Source organism: Pelodiscus sinensis, chromosome 8, assembly GCF_049634645.1.
Source record: "Pelodiscus sinensis isolate JC-2024 chromosome 8, ASM4963464v1, whole genome shotgun sequence".
NCBI classification, from domain to species: Eukaryota; Metazoa; Chordata; order Testudines; family Trionychidae; genus Pelodiscus; species Pelodiscus sinensis.
This window is the reverse complement of record NC_134718.1, coordinates 17,083,851-17,109,874: the sequence shown is the minus strand read 5'-3', so window position 1 is coordinate 17,109,874 and position 26,024 is coordinate 17,083,851. Positions and strand designations below refer to the sequence as shown.

Genomic DNA, 26,024 nt, shown 5'->3' with positions numbered 1-26,024 from the left:
GTGCGGCGGCCATTTTATTTTAATGAAGCAGGGATTATTTAAATCCCCACTTCATTGACTATGTCAGATAAACTAGTTTACATGGCTCCGTCGATGGAACCATGTAGTCTAGACATACCCTCAGTGATGGAAATCTAGTGTTGTGGAATCCATTGCAAACAATTATGCAGATACTCCATACAGAGCGAGCACTGTGAACTACAGCATAAAATATTATTTGAAAGGAGAAACGAAAGACAAATGAACTGCTGGTTTTGGACTTTATTGTTTCAGGACTCAGGATACAGACATAGCACACAATCAGATGAAAGGATAAAATAAATTTCTCAATTGAGGATTTGATTTTTGCCAAACTAATAACTAGACTGAGTACAACAGTAGTTACATAAGCCTCATTTAACTATAAGGATTTCCAAAAATAGCCTGTGCCCAAAATTTTCACAGGCTTACCTGTTATCCCATCTTATAAAACGTGCATTTGACAAATCAAGGATGGTATTATAACAATGGAACATAGTTGTAGAAATTCACCATCAACATTAATGAGGCATTTTTGTTAAATATGGTCAAGAAAATACCAATTTTATGGAAGTAATTTGGTAAGAGCTAAAGGATTACCGGCCCAATGTCCTTGGTTCTGGGGCCTGGAGAACACAGGTCAAAAAAACAAAATAGAGTTTGCCTTCCCGCTGTTCCAGTACACTCATTAGGCAGAGTTCAGAGTGGGACTGGTCACTGCAAGCTCAGATCACCACCAAACACAACTTAGTTGATTTCAATATTTTAAAAAGCTAGTTGTTTTTATATGCCAAAACACACATTATAGCCCAAATTATATTTTGGTTCTGGAACCAACACTACAATAGTTTGATGTTCCCAAAGTTCAGTGCAAAGGCAAATACAGAGAACGAACATAAGGATGTTGGAAACGTTACAGCCACACTGAACACTAACTTTTCAAGTGTCCTCAGGAAAAGTGCTGAAGTTTTATCTACCCACAGGACAAATACACACAGTAAGAGTACAAGCTTGGTTACCAGTGCCACACTGCCTTTCCAAGGCCTTTGTGTTTCTCTGTGTTCACTGTAATCCTTTCTAACATTTCAGTTGAGATGCTAAAATGGTACCAATTGTGACAAAGTCGAGTTTTAGTAAGCAGGGCTCTGGTTCCTTTCACAAAGATTACCCCAAGGCCATCAAAGAGCAGCAATGGCTTTCACTCAACACCAACACTTTCTGTTTAAGCATAAGGTTCCGTATTCCAGTATCAGTCTCGAGGTTTCATGTGCCCCTTTCTGTATACTTGATTCTACATTCAGGGGATTAGTTTATTTTTATTATGCAATGATGGTAGACACAAAGTGATAGTCCCAGAATAATGATGTCAAACCTTTCAGTGAAGCAGACTGATTCAGTTTTGTTTACTAAAGTTTAGAATATAATTTACTGAAATATATTTCTCTCATTGTGATGATCAAATTATGTACAAGTGTTTGCACTGCAATTTAAATATGGCCTGTTCACATGAGAATTAGGTAATGCATCCTTGAGAGTCATGTTGTACAGAAACACTTTAATAATAATATTGAAGTGCGTAAAACTTTTGATGTCTACATGACAGCTGCTTGTACACCAGATTAACTTTTACTAGGCATACTCTCTAAGCAGACAGAGTTTGGTGAAATATCAGATGGTTGAAAAGAAAAATCTCAATTCATTTCCTCCTGTTACTCCCACCAATGCCAAGCATGGTGGCCACCCGGATAAAGATGTTAAGTGTATCCATGTAGATACCCATACACCTAAAAAAACAAAAACAAAAAAACACACAAAAAAGCCAGTTAGTGTCATGAATTTACATTGACTGACAGTGTTGCTTCTAACTCTACTTATAGTAAATTAAACTAAGAAAATGTTAAAAAATACATAAATCAGGTTGAGGGCCTGAGTGTCACATGGCTTGATTTTTGGAATACTACATTGTTTATGTGCATCTTATTTTTCTGACATGAACTGTGTGATCATTACAAGCAGAAACTTGTAATTGTTACAGACTTCAATTATGACAGACAGCTCTTATTTACATTGGTTTATATCATATCCTGGAAACTGGAATGACAAACCAAATTTAAGCCATAGATGGATAAAAAATGCACAGTAATTTTGCACTTACAGCTAAAAAACGTATTGGAACTAGGATTTGTCCCAAAACAACTGAGCTTTCCATAAGGTCAGTGGAACCAGGATTTAGAACAAAGTTTGAACATTGGATAGACTCACTTTTTCTTCCTCCCAATAGCTTATTCCCTTTTCTTTTAGAGTCAGTTATACATACAAGAAAAAATGGCTCATGAATCAAAAGGCTAACAGAAATATTCCTTTCCAACCCAAAAATATAACAGACATTCAAAATGTCTTATTTCAGATTTGGCTTTACACACAAAAAAATTATCAGATCACTTACGAGTTAATGGGGTCATATTTTGCCACTCCATATACTGAAACTGGGTGTGTCTCTGCACGTTTGATAACTTTTTGTGTGTCATACAGAAGGAACATGCCAAACAGGATCAATCCACCATAAACTGCTACAGAATACAGCCCTGCTCCAAATGCAGATGTAGGAGGCAGGAACATAGATCCTGAAATAAATGTGCAAAAAAGGTGTTAAAAGCAAGCCTCTGTGTTGCATGTATGAAGCGGTTAGTATTAATTGAGAAAGAACATGATCATACATTATAAATCATGCAAAGAGCATCCTGCAAGAATGCTTACATTTTCATGATGCTTCTTGTATATGTCAAATACTATAATGGATTCTAGCAGACACGAACACTAATGATCATATGATTAGACTACCATAATGCACAAGCGTAATGAGGTCCACATGCAACCTTCACTTCAGCATTTTGTGACTTGAGTGTTTAACTATCCATCTTTAATTTAAATAATGAGAACTCATACTCCTTTTACAGTTTCCTTAAAATATCTTTTCACCTAGTGGGTGAAACAAAAACCCATTTTCATATGAAATACTTCCATGTCAGATCATTTCACAAAGCAATTCTATCAAGTATGTTACAAAATCAGAATATACAGAAAATACATTTAAGAGCTAATCTGAATTAAGTTTAACTTGGCAATTTTAATATTTGCTACTAATAGACACCACTACAGTTTTTTGCTGTGTTATGCTGTATTTTTGCTGTGTAAAAAATATCTACGGTAAAAAAAAAAAAATCTATGAAGTCCACATCTGTCAGTATTCTGTATGGAGAGTATTTATGGCATGGTTTTAAACCAGCAAAAACATTATTTTAACAGGGATATGAAGACAACTTGCTCTGGTACCAGTCTATAATGCAAACAATGTTGGAAGCAGAAGCTAGACAAATTAAGACTGGAAATGAGGTGTAAATGCAGAGATTGAGAGAATTAAGCATTTAGAACAATTTACCAAGGGTTGTGGTGGGTTCTCCACCACAGACAATTTTTTAAATCAAAATAGGAAGTTTCTCTAGTAGATCAGCTTTAGGAATTATTTTGGAAAGTTCTAGGACTGCTATTATACAGGTCAGACTAGATCAGAGATTCTAAATCCAGAAGAATTGCTGTGAAGATATCAGCTTCTGAAATACCATCTAGCCAGGTACTTTTGGGTATAACTCTTAGTCAAGGCCAGTTTCATTGTAAAGATAGCTCACCGAATTATGCACTATTTTTGACTTTTAAGAGTCTAACAACAAAACAGTATTTTGCTTACCAACTGAAGAAGCCAAAACAAGGCCCAGGCCTACTCCAAGTGGTCCTCCCATGTTCAGAAACTTTTCACTTGGTGCGCACATGGCCACAGTTGAGAGACCTCCTACAATTCCTGCTGTGTACCAAGCAGCTCTGATTAGCAGAGGACCACCCAACAAGGTCAATGGAGCCACCACCGCACCCATGACTCCTAAGTGAAGAAAAAGACAAGCAAGTTTGGAAAATGTAGTTATGATCAACGCTGCATATATTGAATTGCTAAAGATAAATGTCCTATCCCAGAGTGTTTTTCAGCCACATCACTGAATCAATAGGTCAAACTTTGTACTAATGTACACACTATTCAACACTATATTGAATCCTATTGAGCTTAATGGGTTTGCAAAAGGAAGATCCAATGGAAAATGACGCGGAAGATATTCAGTACAATGCCGCAAACTTACAGCAACAGTATTACACTTCACTGTATGCCAAGCTTTATGATCACTATACTAGGTGGGTCCCATACAAGCCAGTAAACGCAGTAGCTATACATATATGCAATATTATCACATTAGCAGTTCTGAAATCCACATAAACTGCAACTCCGCATTAAGATTCTAACGAATATTGCTTTGAAAATAAGCAGTAGTGTCACTTGAACCCATTAATACATTTTCAGTGAGACATTTGCAATTCTTCCATCTGGACAGAAAATTGAGTGTGTGGACATTTAACGTGTCAAATAATACTAACCTTTCAGGAGTTACAAAAAGCAGAAGAAAGAGGATAAATGCTCTCTCTGATATATACTGTGAATACAAGTCCTTCACAGAGACACGTCAGTTTCCTAAGAAAGGGCTTCAGATGACAGACCTCGTTTAACAAACAAATTGCAGGAAATAAGAACATAAGAATGGCCATACTGGGTTCGACCAAAGGTCCACGTAGCCTAGTATCCTGTCTACTAACAGTGGCCAATGCTAGATGCCCCAGAGGGAGGCAACACAACAGGTAATCCTCATGTGATACTCTCCTGCCACTCATTTAGAGTATAGACTGTTCAGGAACAACAGGCTGGGGAGAAAAGGAGGAGGAGTTGCACTACGATTGCTCTGAACTCCAGTATAAAAAGAGGGAGAAAAACCTGTTGAAAGTCTATGGGTTAAGTTTAAAGGAGCAAACAGCAGTGATGTTGTGGTTGGTGTCTGCTACAGGCCACCAAATCAGGTAGATGAGGCTTTCTTCGGACAACTGAGCGAAGCTTCCAGATCGCAGGCCCTGGTTCTCGTGGGGGACTTTAATCACCCTGACATCTGTTGGGAAACCAATACGGCAGTACACAGGCAATCCAGGAAGTTTTTGGAGAATGTTGGGGATAACTTCTTGACACAAACAGGGAGGAACTAATAGGGGAAGTAGAGGTGGGTGACAACCTGGGAAGCAGTGATCATGAGATGGTAGATTTCAGGATCCTGACCAAAGGAAGAAAAAAGATTAGTAAAATACACACCTTGGACTTCAAAAAAACCAGATTTTGACTCCCTCAGAGATCTGATGGGCAGAATCCCCTGGGATGTTAACATGAAGGGGAAAGGAGTCCAGGACAGCTGGCAGTATTTTAAAGAAGCCTTACCGAAGGCACAGAAAGAAACCATCCCGACACGTAGCAAAAGAGGCAAACATGGTAGGAGACCGGATTGGCTTACAGGGGAATTCCTTGGTGAACTTAAGCACAAAAAGGAAGCTTACAAAAAGTGGAAACTTGGACAAATGACCAGGGAGGAGTTTAAAGGTATAGCTCGAGAATGCCGAGGGGTTATCAGGAAGGCTAAAGCGCAAATGGAATTGCGACTGGCTAAGGATGTGAAGGATAACAAGAAAGGTTTCTACAGGCACGTTAACAAGAAGGTGGTGATCAGAGAGGGTGTGTGGCCCCTAATGGATGAAGGAGGTAACCGAGTGACAGATGATGTGGGGAAAGCTGAAGTACTCAATGCTTTCTTTGCCTCTGTATTCACGGACAAGGTCGGCTCCTGGACTTCTGCGCTAAGTGACGCAAGATGGGATGAAGATGGACAGCCCGTGGTAGGTAAAGAACAGGTTAGGAACTATTTAGAAAAGCTTAAACGTACATAAATCCATGGGTCCAGACTTAGTGCATCCGAGGGTACCGAGGGAGTTGGCAAATGTCATTGAGGAACCTTTGGCTATTATCTTTGAAAAGTCGTGGAGATCGGGAGAAATCCCAGATGATTGGAAAAAGGCAAATGTTGTGCCCATCTTCAAAAAAGGGAAGAAGGATGATCCAGGGAACTATAGGCCAGTCAGTCTTACCTCGGTTCCTGGAAAAATCATGGAAGGGATCCTTAAGGAATCCATTTTGAGGCACTTGGATGAGAGGAAAGTGATTAGGAATAGTCAGCATAGATTCACAAAGGGCAAGTCGTGCCTGACCAATCTGATTAGCTTCTATGATGAGGAAACTGGCTCGGCGGACATGAGGAAGTCAGCGGATGTTATATACCTTGACTTTAGCAAGGCTTTTGATACGGTCTCCCACAATATTCTTGCCACAAGTTAAGGGAATGTGGATTGGATAAATGGACGGTAAGATGGATAGAACGATGGCTAGAAGGCCGGGCCCAGCGGGTAGTGATCAATGGCTCGATGTCAGGATGGCGGTCGGTTTCTAGTGGAGTGCCCCAAGGTTCGGTTCTAGGACCGGTTTTGTTCAATATCTTTATTAATAATCTGGATGAGGGGATGGATTGCACCCTCAGCAAGTTTGCAGATGACACTAAGTTGGGGGGAGAGGTAGATACACTTAAGGGCAGAGATAGGGTCTAGAGTGACTTAGACAAATTGGAGGATTGGGCCACAAGAAATCTGATGAGGTTCAACAAAGACAAGTGTAGAGTCCTGCACTTGGGACGGAAGAATCCCAAGCATAGTTACAAGCTGGGGACCAACCAGTTAAGTAGTAGTTCTGCAGAAAAGGACCTGGCGGTTACAGTGGATGAGAAGCTGGATATGAGTCAACAGTGTGCCCTTGTAGCCAAGAAGGCTAATGGCATATTAGGTTGCATTAAGAGGAGCATTGCCAGCAGATCCAGAGATGTCATTATTCCCCTTTGGTGAGGCCACATTTGGAGTATTGTGTCCAGTTCTGGGCCACCCACTACAAAAAGGATGTGGATGCACTGGAGAGGGTCCAGCGGAGGGCAACTAAAATGATTAGGGGGCTGGAGCATATGACCTATGAGGAGAGGTTGAGGGACTTGGGTCTGTTTAGTCTGCAGAAGTGAAGAGTGAGGGGGGATTTGATAGCAGCCTTCAACTTCCTGAAGGGAGGTTCCAAAGAGGATGGAGAGAGGCTGTTCTCAGTAGTGACAGATGGTAGAACAAGGAGCAATGGTCTCAAGTTGTGGTGGGAGAGGTCCAGGTTGGATAGTTTTTCCTAATATTTCACTAGGAGGGTGGTGAAGCACTGGAATGGGTTACCTAGGAGACTCCACTGCTTCCCATCATAAAGGTGTTTAAGTCTCGGCTTGACAAAGCCCTGGCCGGGTTGATTTAGTTGGAATTGGTCCTGCCTAGAGCAGGGGGCTGGACTTGATGACCTTCTGAGGTCTCTTCCAGTTCTATGATTTTAAGACAGAGGCTGGGGACACCATTCCTACCCATCCTGGCTAACACATATTGATGGACCTAACCTGCAGGAACCTATCCACTCTTTTTTGAACCCTGTTAAAGTCCTAGTCTCCACCAAATACTATGGCAAGGAGTTCCACAGGTTGACTGCACACTGAGTGAAGAAAGACTTCCTTTTGTTTGTTTTAAACCTGCTACCTATTAATTTCATTTGGTGACCCCTAGTTCTTTTATTGCAGGAATACATAAATTTTCCCTTATTTGCTTTTTCCACACCAGTCATGATTTTATAGACTATCATATCCACACCAGTCATATCCTCCCCCCCTTCATCTCCTCTTTTCTAAGCTGAGAAGTACAAGTCTTTTTAATTTCTTTTCATATGGGACCCGTTCCAAACCCCGAATCATTTTTGTTGCTCTTTTGTGAACCTTTTCCAATGCCAATACATCTTTCTGAGATGAGGTGATCACATCTGTATGCAGTAGTCAAGATGTGGGCCTACCATGGTTTTATATAGAGGCAATAAGATATTCTCGGTGTTATTCTCTATCCCTTTTTCCACAATTCCTAACATTGTTTGCTTTTTTTTTTTTTTTTTTTTGACTGCTGCCGCACAATGAGTGGATGTTTTCAGAGTTCTAGCCACAATGACTCCAAGATCCCTTGAGCAGTTGTAGCTAAATTAGTCCCCATCATAAGCTGCATTATATTCAAAAAAGACAAATGCAGAGTCTTGCACTTGGGATGGAAGAATCACTGATACAGGCTGGGGACCAATTGGGTAAGCAGCAGTTCTGCAGAAAAGGAACTGGGGATTACAGTGGATAAGAAGCTTGATATGAGTTAGTGTGCCCTTGTAGCCAAGAAGGCAAATGGCATATTAGGGTGCATTAGGAGGAGCACTGCTAGCAGATCTAAATAAATGATTATTCCCCTTTATTCGGCACTGGTGAGACCATATCTGGAGTATAGCATTCAATTCTAGGCCCCCTGTTACTGAAAGGAGGTGGATGCATTGGAGAGAATCCAGTGGAAGGCAACAAAAATTATTAGGGGGCTGGAGCACCTGACTTACAAGAAGAGGCTGAGGGAATTTGGGTTTATTTAGTCTACAGAAGAATAAGGGGGGATTTGATAGCAACCTTTAACTACCTGAAGGGGGGGGTTCCAAAGAGAGGCCGTTCTTAGTGGTGACAGATGGCAGAACGAGAAGCAATGGTATCAAGTTGTGGTTGGAAAGGTCTAGGTTGGAGATCAGGAAAAACTATTTCACTAGGAGGGCGGTGAAGCACTGGAATGGGTTCCCTAGGGAGGTGCTGGAATCTCCATCCCTAGAGGTTTTTAAATCCCAGATTGACAAAGCCCTGGCTAGGATGATTTAGTTGGTCCTGCTTTTAGTAGGAGTTGGACTCGATGGACTCCTGAGGTCTTTTTCAACCTTATGATTTGATGTAAGAATACTCAATACAAAGTACACAACTAGATGGTATTCATATCAGAGTGGGCATTACTGGTGGTGTTCCCACTTATACATGAAAAACAGATTATTCACTGATGATTTTGTGACAACACTGAGTAATTGGCTTACTTCAGTCACTTGCATGTGTCATGACCATGAGGGATGGGCAGCATCCTGGGGATTAAAGGGTTAACTGTTCCTAGACAGGTAGCAGTCAGAAAATAGAAATGCAGATAGGGATTTCAAACTAGGAGAAAGGAATTTTTGGTTCTTCCCTCCTTTGTCCCTGGGCGGTTGACTCTCCAGATTCTGAGGGGGGGACACAACATGTCCCTCTCCAAGAAAAGACTTCATCTGTAAGTAGGGCAAAGTCTAGATAAATCTGTTAGGTTTTATTGTTTTATGGTTTTGGAATGGGAATCTGATGTCTGTATATTTAGAAATGGGTTTCCTTTCTTTTGAAGCTAAGTTTCAGCCCATGAGAGTCCCCATGAGTATGTTAATTGGTGACTTTTTCCATCTAGTTATTATGCTCGCAACAGGAGGATTGTTTTGATAATAAAAGTTCTTTCCTTTTTATTAACCCGATATTGGTTTAGTTCTGTGTCCTGGAAAATCTGTCTGTGGGATCTGCATGCCTCTGACTAGAGGGCAGCTACCACAGACTGCAATTCGTATTTTCTCTTTTCTTTTTCAAGCTCTTTGGGGAAAAGAGCTGGGGTGCCCTAGGGTTGGTTTCAAGTGTCCACCTGTTTGTGGGTAGAAAAGCTCTTGATGGTGGCAGCGGATTTTATCCCCAAAAATCTAGGTTTTTAAGATTTTTTGGGGGGGAAGTTTTATACCAAAGCCTGGAAAGATAAGGCTTTGGGGTACTTTTGCGGGCCCCCATTTTTGCATTCATTGGGCCAGAATGGGGAATCAGCCTTGACAGCATGTTACTAGAATGATGAACTCTTGTTATGAAAACTATTGTGCAAATGAGTGAACCATAAGATATAATTCAAGTTATGCCTTATTTGCCCCCATCAGAACTGTAGAAATATTATACTGCACTAGGGATGTAAGCGACTACATGTTATACCTCCCTTACCTGGGACTCCCTGGTTTGGCAGAACTACAGATGCTCCTGGACCACAGAGGCCAGGGACAGGGAAGTTGGGCCATGAGGAAGGAGTGGTGAGAGAAGCAGCAACTCAGCCAGAAGCCTTTTTGGGGAGGCGGGGAGGTCTGCGTGGGGTGCTGCAGAGCTCCAGCCCCAGAAGCAGCCATGGAGCCCCTGCTTGGGGAGCAGTGGGACCGGGCTGGAGCTCTAGCCAGGAGAAGCAGGCAGTACGGGCCATGATGGGAGGGGCCTCCCCGGTCCTGCAAACCCCTCGTTCAGGACTGATCATGTCCCAAGGGTGTTGGACAAGGGAGGTCCAACTAGTTGCCCCTCCCCCCACTGCTACCTTTGTATCAGTCCCCACTGCACCTCTGCCTTTAAAATGAAGTAAGAGCTGCAGGCTGGGATAGCGAGTGCCTCCACATCGACTACTCGATTAGCTGATCAATCAAAATTTAATATCCCTATACTGCACATTGATTTACACAACTTGATGCCATAGGATTGCTGATGAGGTGCTTAGGACCAGTATGATACTTACACAGCCATGCTATCATAAAGCAATCATTCAGCTGGTAAATTGAAAAGAGCTAGAAGATGAAAATAATGGTATGTACTAATGTGGTATTTATTGTAGGTTTGAGCTGAACATGCATTCTCAGAGAAGTATTTCTGTTTAATATGTTAATTTGAGTGTACTTTTTATATTTTAGAAATAATTAAAGCTCTCTCAGGCTCTTCAAGAAGATGCTTTACCTGTATTAGCAACTCTGACCATGAAATCAAAAGTGATAAGAAAGAGAAACAGGGTACACAAGACGAAGAAGGAAGCATGAGCACATCTGCTCTTTTGAAGAATTTCTCTCTTGGGCCTCACTGAAAATAATCAACAGGCAGCGGAACTTTTTTGGGGGTCATTCTTTTAAAATTTTCAAAAATACATTGAGTGCTCTTATAAAATTCCTTTTAATGAAGTCTTTCAATCTTTTTTTAAAGTCCCTTCAACTAAACAAAGGAACAGCCTTGCTTTCTTAACTGCAAATGAGGTATCTAAAGTAATTATTTTTTTAATATCAAGGAAACATTTGTTCCATTTTTCTAATAATAATGAAATAGAAATTATTGATTGTTGATCATTATTTCCACGTTCTTACTGAGCTACTGAAAATTTACTGAAGGTCAACAGGAACTTCTGGTCAATCAGAGTCATTTTAAGAAATCACCTCAAGTTCTTACACTGACCTTTGGAGAGTCTGGTGCATTCACATACTCAATGCTGCCACCAGGTCCTCAATTTTTATTTAACCAACATGGCAGAAAGACAAGCTTTGGCTTCTTTTAAGGGATGGAGAACCTAAGTCCCAGAGGCTGGATCTGGACCCCGAGGCTTGGGGCTCCCCATAGCATTGGGGAGCCCATGATGGTGCTCTGGCCCCACAACCCTGCCCCTGCAGCTCCTCCCATGGGGCTGGAGCACCAGGTTCTTCACCGTGGGAGGGGAAGAATGAGGAGCCCTGAGTTATGTGGCCAGACTCAGGCAAGCGAGAGCCAGATCCGACCCACAAGGTCTGCCTGGTGTGGGAGGAAACAGTTCAGAGATGTTAGATAGAATGCAACTTAATAGCTGTGTAACTGCATCAAATTTTAGCAGTTACACGACTATTCGATAGTCCGAGGTGGGGCTGGCAGCCACTGCGCTCCTGGGGAGCCCCTTGCCACCCCTTTCTATTAGAGGCAGCAGCATGGGATGGCAACAGCCCCTATCCATGGGAGGTCCGAGTTGCCTTCTGACAGAGGATGCTCTGTGGGATGTCGGAGCAGCTGCTGTCCATGGCAAGCCCAGACACACTATGGACAAAGACTGCTGTTGCGGAGCAGCCTCTGTCTGCAGTGGGCCCGAGGTCCATCGCAGACAGATGCTGCTTCGCAGCAGGCAGCGGGACAAGGAAGGCTATTACAAGCAACAGTATAGGGAGGGGCACAGGCAGCACCGCGGAGCTGGTGCTGGGGGAAACCAGCTTTGAAGTAGGTCGGAAGCAGCAACAGTCAGGGAACAGTCCACAGAGCTGGCATGTGTGAAGAGTTGGCTTTAAAGTCAGCTCCTTGCATGTATCAGCTCCTGCCCGCCTCCCTCACCCTCTGCACTACAGGAGTAGCAGCGTAGGGGTGTAGGGGTGGGGGTGTACCAGCTCCCACCTCCTCTCACCCTTGCTGCCTCTTTTACAGAGGCAGTGAGTGGAGGGGAACAAGTGTAGTCGACAGGATTAAGCAATAAGCCCAGGCTTACTGGTTAATCATGTAGTCCTCTACACATTGACATCTCTACAGCTCAATGTGTTGCTGCTCCCTCTTCCCATGGCTGGTGCAGTAAAGTTCTGCCCCACAAAAATCTACTAGCCCAAGTCCCCCTAGGTTTAGCTTTGCAAGGGTTATGTGGGGACTGCATTCTGCTTCTCCATCAGGGAACATGTCTGTGAGGTGTGTGCGTGTCACACCTGACTGATTTTTCTGTGGTTCAGTGTTCCTCGATCCAAAAAAAGGTTTCCCACCTGTTTTCAGGTAGCATTTTTTGGAAATGGTTAGATGTCCCGTAGCAATTTAGTACAGTGAATAGAGGATTAGGATTCCTCAAGTGGAAAGACAAGTCTGTAGAATGCAGATATCTACAGTACTATTCTATGAATAATAGCAAGAGAGAAAACGCACAGCATACATACCAATGCTAATAGCCATTCTAACCTTATGAAGGATTCGTTATCAATTCATTTATACATAAGAGCACAGTGATGTCCAAGCAACTGATGCTGCATAGCATACTTAGGGCAAAAGACATCTGCAGAACTGACCCATAAACCCTAGCCAAAGTATGGAAGGCATTTTGAAGAATATTCATTAACAGCCGCACAGAAGGTGCTATGAACAGGAATGAAGAGAGCTAAAAGGAAGTTACAGCCTCCCCAAAAACAACAGTTGTGTCATTAAAGTTTTGGGAGACAAAACTTATTTTCCCCTTTAAAAGTAGGTTTATCTTTAGCAAACCACAGACACAGTATTTGATATTAAGCAACTGAGAACTGACACAGAACATTAAATGCACCAACCTGCATGAAGCATCCAGGCAAGGTGTTTAGCACCAGGATTACCTTCATAGGATATTGACCTAACCAGTATCCCAGCACCAATCATAGCTGCAAAAGTTGCACCAATTGCCTGCAATATAAAGTATTACCATATAAGAATTCAAGAGCACACAGATGTACACACTTCACTACTCTGCCTCCAAAGTCCTATTGTTTATATTAATTTCTTTACTAACTTAAGTTAGTAATACCCCTCTGCACAATTATCTTTCAAGAGCAGAAGGCTGCACACAAAGCGAAGCACAAACACAGTTAACTGACTTCCACAACTATTCTTCACACAGTAGCCCAGATCCAGCACTCATTCTAGCAGAGCCCCAGAGAAGTAAAATTTTTTTACCCACGAAATCTTAGGAATGTATAAATCAAGTGGAATGCCAATTGGTGCTGCATGTCTAAAAGCCCTCCAGTACAAGATATGCCAGGGAACCAAACACACACATGCGGAAGCAGCTGACTGGGTAATTCCAAAGGTGTCCCATAATGGTTCACTGTATCACCATTTATGATGTTTCATGTACATAAAATATTTAAGCTTTGCCATTTGTCCTTGTACATGCCTTCTTACCAAGCCCCATGCAAATACCATCTGTCCCTGCTCCCATTTGTTTCCAAACCATGTCTTGCTCAACTTGTCTGCTTCTTGCTTGAACAGGACTGTTGGCCTAGCAGCTATTAGATGGTTGACTGAGACCATTAGCTGCTACTTCTGGTTTGTTCTTACCAAAACCACCTTACAGGACATTTACACAACTATCCAAATTTCCCCTTTTCAGTACACATGCTCTGCATATTATCAGCCACCCCTTTGAACATACATCTCTTGATACTCACGTATGTATACCTGGACATTTTACTTTGTGTAATTAAAAATTGTGCAAAATTCTCTTGCTCTTTGTTTGTCCAAACAGTCATTCCAGTTTCAATCATTTTGGTAAGTTATTTCAAAATACTAGCCAACAACACAGACAACAGCAAAAAAGACTCTTCCAGGAGTAGAGAGTTAAAGAAATCCCTACAACAACCCAGTTCAAATTAGGGGGGGGTGTTTGAGGGCGTTGTGGGAGCCTCCAAAGCCCAGCCACTCATCCCCCCCGTTGCCACAGGGCAGCCCCCAGACAGCCGCACTCTCTTCCCTGCAGGGCAGCAGCATCCCCCAGGGCTTTTTTTGCCCCCACTTTACTGTCCTGCCAGGGGTGCAGCCTAACCCTTCTTTGCCCTTTTATCTTCATTTTCCCAGCTCTGACAAAGAGTGGTGCTCTGCTCACAGAGCCCTGGACTCTGCAGAATCCAGCGACCTCTAGTGGCAGCCAGAAATCTTGCAAGATTCTGCATTGTGCAATAGTGTAGAATTGCCCCAGGAGTAGAATTTACAGCAGCCTGAACATTTGGAAATTTGGACCCAATATCATTGCTATAAAAATGCACAACTGATAAATGAATTTGAAAAATCTGGTACAGATGTCATTTAATACTAAATTTTCAGATAGTCCACACATGCACAAATGCCAACGTGCATGTTCACAGGGAGGAACAAGCAGGACACACACATCTCAAGACTTCCAAAGGATGTGGCTGAGCATTAAGGATGTAAAATCCCATTTAAAAAATTAACCGGTTAAACTGTGTAACTTGTTAACCAGTCTGCTGCATCATGCTGAGGGTGGAGGATCACTGAAGCAGCTCGCTTCCTGTGACAACCTGTACACTAGAGTACGGAGGAGGAAGTTTCTTTTTTTACCCCACTCCCAAAACACCAAACAGAAATGTGTAGATGCACCTTATTCAAAGAAACACATATTGCTGTACTGTTGGTACCAAGTGATTAGGGCAGCTTTAAGACAACTAGACACATTCCCTAAAGTTTAATGTCTTAGATTCCAAAAGTTAGTATTAAGAAAACCATGTTTTGAAGTAATCTTTTTGGTGATTAAAGAGAAAGCCTGTATAACCTTACCAGCCAAGAACCCCTCATCATAAGGCTCATGAGTGCAGGCGATCTACTGACTGCTACAGCAGACAGTGCTGTCAAACCAACACTTCCTGCAAAATACATGTAGGTAGAACGGATTCGGTCTTTCACATACTGAGGCCAAATACTGAAAGAGATGAAATTATAAATAGTTATTTGGCTATTTTTCATGTTTTAATTGATCTCACCACTTATTCTTAGTTCTGATTCAAACTTACAAATATTTAAAAGTAATGAAATCCATCTTACAGTGGCATGCAACTTTCAAGCTAGAGATATTTGTCACAATCTGTAACAAATCCTAAAATATGGTAACTTCCCTTCCACCAGGCACAAAATTATGTTGCTTTCATGGAACTATAGTAGTTAAGCATGGGATGACATTCTACAATAAATGCAGCTATTTTACAAGAAAGCAGTTTTACACTTCCTGGGTGCATTCCTTTCACCCGTGTCTACATACCCATAGTATATGTATGATTATAAGTAATTTAATTAAAATTTCACAAATTGCTAAGTCACAAGAAAAATGATCGCAACTAGCTATGTTTCGAGATAAGGAATAGCGTAGAAATTTAACCTTAGTTATGAACAGCTTCTTCATTACTATGTTTAAAAAAGAAATTCTATGAAGGACGGACTTTCTTCCAGCTAGTGGAAGTTTATAACAGTTATGCATGTTTTCTACCACATTCTGTTTTACAAACTATTTTCCACATAAATTTGCAGACAACCTGAGAAGTGCAAACTTTCCCCATTCATATTAATGTGTCCTAAATGACAACAGAGAAGGTTGCCAATTGTATTCTGAAGATTGGCACCATAGGAGGCCAATGAGAGTCATCACAAGGTATGAATACATGAAGCTTGGAATACTGCTTCTTTCCTATCTCCTTCCATTCTGAACCTTGTGATAAACTTACTAAACTGTGTAAGATTTCCTTCTAATGAAGCCCACACATTTATAATTTTTAAACATCTCATTGTTGGAAGGCTTCATTAGCCAGGCTGCTCCACCTCCAATGTAGACATGGAACAGAGTGTGTCATGCGGGTAACATTTTGTAAGTTAGTGCTTGCAAGAGACAGGTAGATAGGGAATAGTTAAGATCTTATTAAAATGTTTAAATTTTCTTATAGCTCTTGGCAAATTCAAGCAGCTATTTTTGCTTCCTGAACAGGGTCTCACAGGGACTCTAGGTAGTGTAGCTTTAACTAGCACTTTCACAGAAATTAGACCATCTACCTATATCAAAACTCACAACATTTCCCAGACAAGAAGACAGATACAATTTTAGAAGGGGCAGGAAGCAAAAACATGCAAAGTTTGCAAGATAGAAGGTGGGATATTTATAGTAGTCAGCCAAATTACATGTATACCCAAAGCTTTAACATTTGTTTTCAAGTTATATGTAAAAATCAATGCTTTCTGCCAGAAACCAGGATTTTTCTTTAAAAAGAATCAGTTTAAAGTCATAAGAACTACGTGTGCACAGGAGGAGACTGGTTAAAGAGAAATTGGTATGTGAGTAAAGGCGAGTTTCAACTGATCTAGCCTTGTTTTGAAATGAGCCTGATATTTTGCTTACACAGCTTTTTCAATGGCTCCAATCTCATTGGACATTCCCATTCCATAATAACACAGAGCTCCAAGACCAACAGCAGCCCCTCCAGCAACAATCCATCTTCCCATCTGGTCAACTGCAGAACAGAAAATAAATATTAATACTTCTATAAGTGTTTTTTCTGGGGACTGAGTAGAACAGTTTTCCAATTTCAGTTTAATTTTATATAATAAAACAAACAAACAAACAAACCTGAAAGGGAAAAAACCTCAAGACTTATAAAACTGAATGTCCAAAGAAATAAAAGCTTTACCTGTTAATGTATCATTTTATAGGAACTTGTCACTCACACTACTTGCTTCTCTTCCATATGAAACTAAATTTATAAAGGAACATGATACTGCTTCAAATTACAGCTAGCTATCAATGTGATTAAGAAAAATGTTTTATGTTTTAAGTTTCTCTTATTACCATAGGAAACAGCCACTTCGAAGACTATGAAGTGGAACAAAATCAAAGAATGAAAAAAAACCCAAGAACATTGTCACTCACTGATTAGTTAGATGAAAGGAACATATCGCTAGTTTAGTTTCTTCATTAAAACAGGAGAGAGAAAAAAAAATCAGGTCTCTTGTCCTTATGCCCTCTCAACATTAGTTTCTAAACCTATTCTCAATTGACAACCATTAACAAATTTTTAATTCATCAGAAAGACCTGAAATTTGATGTTACTGACACTGCTGTAAGATGAGAAGTAGCAATTTTTCTTATTTCCAGTTGCATGGTTTGTTTTTAATTAGAAGAATTCTTGTTAAAGATTTGATGTAAACAGAGCTCCAGAGTGCATGTGTACAGTAACCACCTTGTAGTCTATGTGGCAAATCCATATTTAAATAAGCAGAGATGTGAACTTCATGTGTATCTGAAGCTAGCACATTTGGCATCTGCCTTGCTTACATTATGACAGTAGATTACATTCTCCAATGCTATATGCTTCTTGCTAACTACAAATGCTGGCACCTCTGGATCTGGCCAGTCCTGAATCAGGGAATTTTCCAGATCAGGGGAGGTTAATGCCAGCCCCTCTGCTGCTGCTGGCTACCAGGAGTTGCTCTCTAGTGGCAGCAGAGGGGACAGTATTGACCAAATGGGGACTGGAGCAGAGCTCGGGGTAGTGGAGGAGGGAGGAACGTCATGGTGTCCAGGGAGCCCCAAGGCTGGAGGCCAGGACTGCCAGCACCTGCGGAGCTTTGCTCCCAGCCTCTGCGGCTGAGTGCAGGGCTCCACAGTTACCCTGCCTCTTCCTTCCCGAGCACTCACATTCCAGTCCCCACTTGGTCAATACTTGCCCCTCTGCTGCCACCGGCTGCAGGGGCTGTGCTCCTGGCCACACCAGACTCAGGACTCTGTAACCACCCTGCTTCTTCCCTCAAGTATCCTCTTGTCCCTAACTCCTCCTCCCTCCCTGAGATTCTGAAGTGCTGCAAAGAGCTCATTTGTGGTGCTCTGGAAGCTCTGGGAAAGAGGGGAGGAATTGCTGAGTGTGGGGCCCAGTTCCCTTCTGCCCCACGGTGAGTGCTCCAACCTGGAAGCGCCCATGGGGATGCCAGACCACAGAAGTTCTGACCATACAAGTCCAACTGGGACTGTAAACTGGCTCAAATTTCAGTGATTTCAACTGAACTATACTTGTTGACACTCAGGCTCAGTTTGAGCCAGTTCTCTTTAGTCACTTGAGGTGATTGTTTAAAACCTTGCCAATTCAAAAGCAAATAGTTATTTTTTAAAATTATACAAGCTGAGAGTAGCTGATCAGGAAGAGCAGACCCTGGAACTAGAACTTCATTTATTTTCCTTCTTTCTGCACCCCCACCCCCCCACCTTCAATTTTACACTAATACTAGATCTGAATTCTGTTACTAACATACTATACGACTTGGGAAACTCCCTTAACCTTTTTGCCTTTGATTACCCATCTATAAGAGAGAGAGAATAATTTAGTGATATTGCAACTCCACAAATATAAATCCTACATATAAAAGTAATATCTCTGCTTCTTAAAAATATATTTAACTTATTAAGAAACTTACCACTTGATGTATGAATGATTAAAAGAGGTGTCTTAAGAAATTTCTACAATTTTACAATGGTTATCACCAGGGCTCAACAATCTATGTAATCTACTCGCCTGTGGTGAGTAAATTACATCCCGGAAGAGCCGGGTTCGGGCAATCTGCGCATGTGCAGAACGATCTGTGTATGCGCAGAACGCCGGACAGCGCAGCTGGCGAGTGGGGCTCGCCATGGCTTGGTGAGCCCTGGTTATCACTACTTAAACAAGAAATTGCTCCATGTCACAGAGAAGCATAAAAATCAATTTTAAAACATTTATTTTCAAAAGCATAATTGACATTACGGATGGGAATGGGTAACCGGAACCCAGGAATGGCCCACTCTGGCGAGAGGGCTGCTCCAATCCCACAGAGGTTGGGAGCTGCCCTCTGGGCGGGCAGGGAGGAAGGGAGGGAGGGCAGGAGCAGAAGCTGCTGCCAGTCCCTCCATGAAGGATCCCGCTTAATTAGTTAACTAGTTAATCCTAAGGTTTAATCAGTTAAATGATTAACCAGGATTTTACATCACTAATTGACACTTTGTCAAACTAAGTCAATGATTTTAAATTGATTTATTTTAAATAAGTTTAACAATGTGTGTTCAAACATTCTGAATACTAGAAAAAAAACCTTTAAATGCAGTTTCCATTGCTGGCTCAAAAGCTGCTTTTTTAATTTCTTGATCAGTTCTTCCTCGCCGAACTCCCATTTTTGCTTTGGAGGCATACCCCTATTATGATCAGATAGAAAGGAAAGACAGTTAAAAAGACCCTAGAACAGGGATGGGCAATAATTTTTAACTGGAGGCCACTTCAGAAATTTTTGAAGTGGCCCTGGGATGCCATTGTAGGGGCAGAGCCTCAGGCAGAAGGGGCGGGGTCAAGATACTTCAATGCTTCCCCATCCACAGACCCAGATTGGTCTGGGGGTAGGGGAATGCGTGAAATTTGTGCCCTTCCCCTCCGAGAACTGACAGCTGTTCTGAACAGCTAGAGGTTCCCACTAGGTGCCCGCACCCCTGGCAGTGGGAGGAGACTTCACACACTGCCCCAACCCACTAGGCCAATAGGGTCTGAAGGATCATGTGAATTGTCTCGCTTCCTGCCCTCTGGTATGCAGAGCTTAAGTGCCTCACCCTCCCCCAGCTCTAGGCCCTGATTGGCCCAGGGGCAAGGGAGCAGCAGGACTTCCATGGGATGGATTAAACCACTTGGCAGGCCGAGTCCTGGCCATGGAGGCCCTTTTGCCCACCCAGTCCTAGAATAAAGATTTACATAATTACAAGCAGTAGCTACAGAATAACAGCAACAATTGTTTCAGTGCATAGCAATACAAACATCAAACAAGTGAACTGCATTATTTCATAGTATAAGTAAAAAAGGAGTTATATTTAAGATTACCAAGCTCTGCTGCGTCAGCATCTGTCTACATTGAGGCCAGACCCGCCACGAACAGAGGCTGCTCCGCAGCAGCAGCAGCAGCAGCCCCTGTCTGCGGGAGCTCAGGGTCCCCCACCCCACCCCAAACTGCTACCTTTGATACAAAAGTGGCAGCGCGAAGGAGGGCATGGTGGTGGGGAGGTAGCTCCATGGAGCCAGTGCAAAGGGTGGGGGGAGAAGGTTGCAGATAGTCATTTGCAGGGCTCGCCAGCCGCACTGTCCGGCAAACTGCTCATGCGCAGATCGCCGGAACCCAGCTCTTCCAGGTTACAATCTACTAGGGCGAGTAGATTGTATAATTTGTCGAGCCCTGGTCATTTGGATTAACCAACAAGTCTAGGTTTCTTGGTTATTCATTTAAATGACTGAATGCTGACATACCTAGCAGTTACACGTGCACCAGCTCCCTCCTGCCCTGCTCCCCCCGTTGCTTGTGTGAGAGGTTGGGCAGGCAGTTTCATGGAAGCTAGCATGCACAGAGGGCTGGCTTAACAGCTGGCTCCCGCTGCCCCCCACAGCTGTTGCCTCTGTGGGAAGCAGCGGGGAGGCGCCACCCTCCCCCCAACCTCTAACAGAAGCTACAAAGAGGAGTGGAGAGAGTGCATGTAGTCAACATTATTAATAGGCCCAAGCTTACTGGTTAAATGTGTAATGGACTACATGTTGACATCCCTAACTTCCTTATCTACTTTCTCTAAACTAGTTATTTTACAGACCTTCAATCATACCCCCGCAGACTTAGCTGCCCTTTTTCTACCTTGAGCAGTCCCAGCCTTATTAATCCCTGCTGATATGCAACCTGTACCATACCTCTACTCATGTTTATTGCCCTTTTCCAAGTCTAACATCTTTTTTGAGATGGGGCAACCACATCTGCACACAGTATTCAAGATAGGGGCATATTATAGATTTATACAGAGGCAATATAATATTCTCTGCCTTATCTCTCCCTTTTTTAATAAATTCACAACATTGTTTCCTTTTTTGACTGCCACTGTGATGTGGGTGAGGAGCTGCTCCAGCCAAGCTGGAGCAGTCCCCTGGACATGGTGGGCATGGCCAAGCACAGTGGGGAGTCTATTCAAGCCCAGACAGGCTACTGATTAACCAGTTAATCCTTTACATTCCTAATCTGAACATCTCCAATAAGTGCTGTTATTCAAGATGCACATGACATTTAAATAGGAAGGCAATGCAAGAAATACCACTCAGTTCTAAGGATGTTAGATAGCGTGTAATTGAATAGTCATCTAACCACTCAAAATTTTAGCGGTTACACGACTATTCGATAGCCCCCAGAGGTGGAGCTGGCAGCCACTGTGCTCCTGACCCCACTTCCTGGGAATACCCACCTTCTCCCATGCTGCTGCAGAGGTGGCAGGCGGGAGCCAGTCTGTGAGGAAAGCCAGTTTAAAAACCTAATTTTACAGTAGGTTGTTGCTTCAATAAGAAGTTGAAGTGTTGTTGCCTTATTAAGTTGGGCATTGCAATTAGCTCACTTACATTTTCATCTGCACCAAAATGTACCTTCTAGTAAGCATGGAAATGGCTTCATGGGCCTAATTTGAGACCTTTTCTATAAGCATTTCTCATCAACGTTTAAAAAAAAGCTACCTTACCTGGTTAGGTTGCAGGGTCCATTGATTTGCTTTTATGCTGGAATTCCTCAAAGTTGGGAAGACCCGTGAAAATGCAGGACGGAGACTCCGGCATGGCAGTGTCCGTAGACACACTAATCTTGCTGCCAGCATGCTACTAATTCAATGAGTATTCCTGTAACGGCATAAGAGGAGATTATTTAGGATATGGTTACTATCATAAAAATCACAAATAAAGCAGTGAGAGTATTTGCCCATTATGTAGCAGAAAATTAATTGTATTGATTATCAAGTACTGTAGTATTAAAAACAACTCAGCAACTACAAGATGTTCTGAAGTTAAATACAGCCTGTACAGATATAGATGAGTTGGAACAGCACACACTCTAGATTAGAAAGACAAGAAATTGATTCCCCTTGTGAGCATGGAGTATGAATCAAAATTCTCATAAGAGGGAAGATTTTTCTTCCTCTAACTTATCTGAACAATCTCTCACGTGATCATAACCAATGACAGTCCAAATGGTTTGAGATTAGGAATGTAAAATCCTGCTTCGTGAGTTAACCAGTTAAACTTTAAGTTTAACTGATTAACTGAGGGCTGACAGCTGGAGCACCGCCACTACCACGGGCAGGGGCTGCTCTAACTCTGCTATTTCTGACCCCATGCTGGATTGCAGTGTAAGAAATGGATTTAAACAAGCCATTCTCCTACAGAGGAATTTCATAAGCCAACTTCAGAGTGTGGAACTGACCTTCATACGTAAATTTTACAGCTTCCCTTGGCCTGAACAAAGACTTGAACTGGATAGCATAAAACCAGCTTTCTTTACATTCAACTAGGGATGTGAAGGACTAGTTGACTAGATGCTTCTCTCCCCCCACCTTGCTGCCTCTATCAGAAAGAGCAGCCAGGAGGGCAAGGGAGGAGAGAAGGGGGTGCTTGAAAAGAATGTGGAGCCTGGTGTCAGCTGGGGACTCCCTTGCTGACCTGGGGCTCCATGAAGTGCTGCCACTTTGAAATGCCAGGTGAAGCCTGACACCAGGCTCCTTGTGAGCACCAGCTCCTGCCTCCCCACAGCCTCCCATACCAAGTCTCAAACTGACACATGCATCTGACAGAAGTGATTTTTTTTTATCCACAAAAGCTTATGCCCAAATAAACCTGGTGGCCTTTATACCCCACAAGACACCTGCTTATAACCGATACCATCAGCTCTCCAAAGTAACAGAGCTGAGAACCTGGCCAGACTGTCGGGTGGGAAGTGAGGAAGAGAGACCAGCCTGTTCACCCCCTGCCCGCCCACTCAGACCACACCGCGCATTGCCCCGAAGGCCGGGAACTATTTGGGGGGACGCTGGCACGAAGGGCAAAGGGGGCGAATTACGGCTGGGACCTGGGCCCCGCCCCACCGTCTCCCACACCACTAGGGTCCTTCCCATCCCGGCCAGACTTCGAGGCCTCCCCAGGGCACGGCCTAAGCGTCCCGCTCTCCCCAGGACCCTGCATCGCCATACGCCAAAGGGGGGCAACCTCTCCGCACCCCCCGCGCTGCAGGGCGGAGCTCCCCCTCCGCCACGAGGGGGCGCCGCTAACGGGCGGGGCTCACCGCCGGCTCCGAGACCCCTCACCTGCCCACGCGCCGCACCGACACCCCGCCGTGTGTGCGAGCACAAATTGTGCGTCACTCGCGAAAACGGTCACGGGGGAAGCCGCCGGCGGCAGAGCTGAGTGGCTGGCTCCGCCGCACGTGATCTTGACGCGACACAGGGCCGGTGGCTCCGCCTGGCTCCGCGGCCATATTGGATGCGGGCAGCGAAATTATTTCCCTCCCATACGGACTCAGGGCAAAGAAGCCCTCTTCAGTGTGGCATGGACGCTTCTGCGCAAGCGCGAACCCTGCGCAGGGTCTGGGGCGGTAGCAGCCTCGAGTGAGAGCATGGAAGGCGGAAACCGCCATCTTGGCTGAGGGAAAGGCAGCCGGCAGCCATTTTGAGCGACGGCGCGGAGTCGCTTGTGGCCGGCGTGGGGGGTTTGGTGCCCCGTGGCTTGCGGGGCACCAACCTTCCGCCGGTGGGAAGCTGGAGCGACGCGGCCCTGGCAGTTTTCCATCCTTGTGGCTCCCTCCCCCGCTTTCTGACAGGCGAGAGGAGAAGGCTGCTCCCAGGCAGCGCAAACTGCCCCGAGGTGCGTCAGGCGAGCTACGTCCGCTGCCGTGTATCCCGAAATGGCGATGCCCCGCCTTCCAAACAAGCCCGTTATTTCGAAATAGAAGGGGCGCGCTCTTCCGACGGCGCTGGGAGCCTCGTGCCATGAGGAGTGAGGGGTGTGTCGGGATGGCAGGTGATTGCAAATGAAATAAGCTGCTTCGCAGTGCACTCAAAATAAGCTATTTGCGTAGCTCAAATTGCTTAGTTTGTGTCTAGCTAAGAGTGCAGTGGAGAGCACCCTGAGTGTGGCTGAGGACTGATCAGTCACTATCTCTGGCTTGCAAGGCTGCATCTGCGCTGCAGGACTTAACTCGAAATAGGCTATACAAATTGGCTACGTCTACATTGGCCCCTTTTCCGGAAGGGGCATGGTAATTATTGAAATCGCAATAGGGAAATGCGCGGGGGATTTAAATATCCCCCGCGGCATTTAAATAAAAATGTCCGCCGCTTTTGTCCGGCTTTTAGAAAAGCCGGAAAAGAGCGTCTACACTGGCCCAGATCCTCCGGAAAAAGCGCCCTTTTCCGGAGGATCTTATTCCTACTTCAAAGTAGGAATAAGTAGGAATAAGTACTTTGAAGTAGGAATAAGATCCTCCAGAAAAGGGTGCTTTTTCCGGAGGATCGGGGCCAGTGTAGACGCTCTTTTCCGGCTTTTCTAAAAGCCGGAAAAAAGCGGCGGACATTTTTATTTAAATGCCGCGGGGGATATTTAAATCCCCCGCGGATTTCCCGATTGCGATCTCTGAAATTAACATGCCCCTTCTGGAAAAGGGTCCAGTGTAGACGTAGCATTGAGCTAGGTCAATTGTGTATCTTATTTCGAAATAGCTTATTTCAAAATAGGGAGAGTTTACACAGCACTGATTTTGAAATAGAGCACTTTTCCTCCGACTTCCCTTATTCCGCGTACAATTAGGGTTACAGGAGTCAGAATAATAAGTCCTCCAGCTTGATAGTATTTTGACACTCCTGAAAAAATGCGTAGAGGACCTTTAAAAAAAGGGAGAGGGGGATATTTTCGATCAAGCCCTGTCTAAACAGCCACTTTTCTTTCGGAAAAAACTCTGTGACCACCATTATGGAAATCAAAAGCGGGAAATTTAAATCCCGGCTTCAGTTGCAATTTTGAAGTGTCTAATTTACATCCCTTTTTCAAGAAAAGGGATGTAGTTTAGAGAAAGCCCTGGCTGTGTCTAGACTGGCATGATTTTGCAGAAATACTTTTAACGGAAAAGTTTTTCCGTTAAAAGTATTTCCGCAAAAGAGCGTCTAGATTGGCACGGATGCTTTTGCGCAAAAAGTGCTTTTGCGCAAAAGCATCCGTGTCCAGTATAAACGCGCTTTTACGTAAGAAAGCTCCAATGGCTATTTTAGCCATCGGGCTTTCTTGCGCAAAAAATTAAGGTGCCTGTCTACACTGACCCTCTTGCGCAAGAAGCACTGAATTCTTACATTAGAACGTCAGTGCTGTTGTGCAAATTCAAGCGGCCAGTGTAGACAGCTGGCAAATTTTTGCGCAAAAGCGGCCTCTGTTGCGCAAAATCTTGCCAGTCCAGACGCACCTGATGGGTTTAAAACAATCAAAAGCAAGTACTTCACACAACACACTGTCCTGTCTATCTATGTGGTGTGTGCGCACACACTCCTGTCTCTGTGTGTATGTGTTTGCGAAAGCCAAAAGTATCACTGGGTTTGAAAAAGGATTAGATAAATTAATGGACAATAATGGCTATTAGCCAAACTGACGTAGTTGGGGCTGGTCCAGCTTTTAGCAGGGGGTAGGTCTAGATGATCTGAGGTCTCTTCCAACCCTAATCTTCAACTATTTGTATGATCAGGGATGCAAACCTATGCTCTGGTTGTTTCTACACCTCCAACTGCCAGAAGGTGGGATTGGAAAACAGAGGATGGGTCCCTTGAAATTTCTCTATTCTCTTCATTTGCTTTGAAGCATCTGGCACTAGCCACTGTCAGAGACAATATACTAGCTGGACCATTGGTTTGACCCCCTATGGCTGTTCTTATGT

The 26,024-nt window shown here is 43.5% G+C and overlaps 1 protein-coding gene across 2 annotated transcripts; it reads right to left on the bottom strand.

Annotated features, from left to right (window-relative positions):
- Nucleotides 1–246: 246 nt before the first annotated feature.
- GHITM (growth hormone inducible transmembrane protein) lies at nt 247–23,573 on the bottom strand. Of its 2 annotated transcripts, none has more exons than XM_075934803.1 (9): nt 23,416–23,573; nt 21,805–21,958; nt 19,377–19,476; nt 16,660–16,771; nt 15,057–15,198; nt 13,061–13,169; nt 3,764–3,952; nt 2,465–2,642; nt 247–1,802 (listed from the first exon to the last, which is right to left on the bottom strand). In XM_075934803.1, the coding sequence occupies exons 2-9, from the start codon at nt 21,934–21,936 to the stop codon at nt 1,715–1,717; spliced, it is 1,050 nt and encodes a 349-aa protein (XP_075790918.1). In that variant the 5' UTR covers nt 21,937–21,958; nt 23,416–23,573; the 3' UTR covers nt 247–1,714. The 2 variants fall into 2 exon arrangements, with proteins under 2 accessions (XP_075790918.1, XP_025045398.2); XM_025189613.2 differs by having other exon boundaries at nt 23,394–23,517.
- Between the last annotated feature and the right edge of the window lie 2,451 nt (nt 23,574–26,024).

Excerpts from the sequence above, each read along its gene's own strand:
- GHITM (XM_075934803.1), bottom strand. The coding sequence starts at position 21,936 with ATGCTGGCAGCAAGATTAGTGTGTCTACGGACACTGCCATGCCGGAGT. Across the intron at positions 13,170-15,056 it reads TGATGAGGGGTTCTTGGCTG|GCAATTGGTGCAACTTTTGC; the intron begins GTAAGGTTATAC and ends TTTATATTGCAG. Across the intron at positions 3,953-13,060 it reads TGCCTGGATGCTTCATGCAG|GAGTCATGGGTGCGGTGGTG; the intron begins GTTGGTGCATTT and ends TTCTTCACTTAG.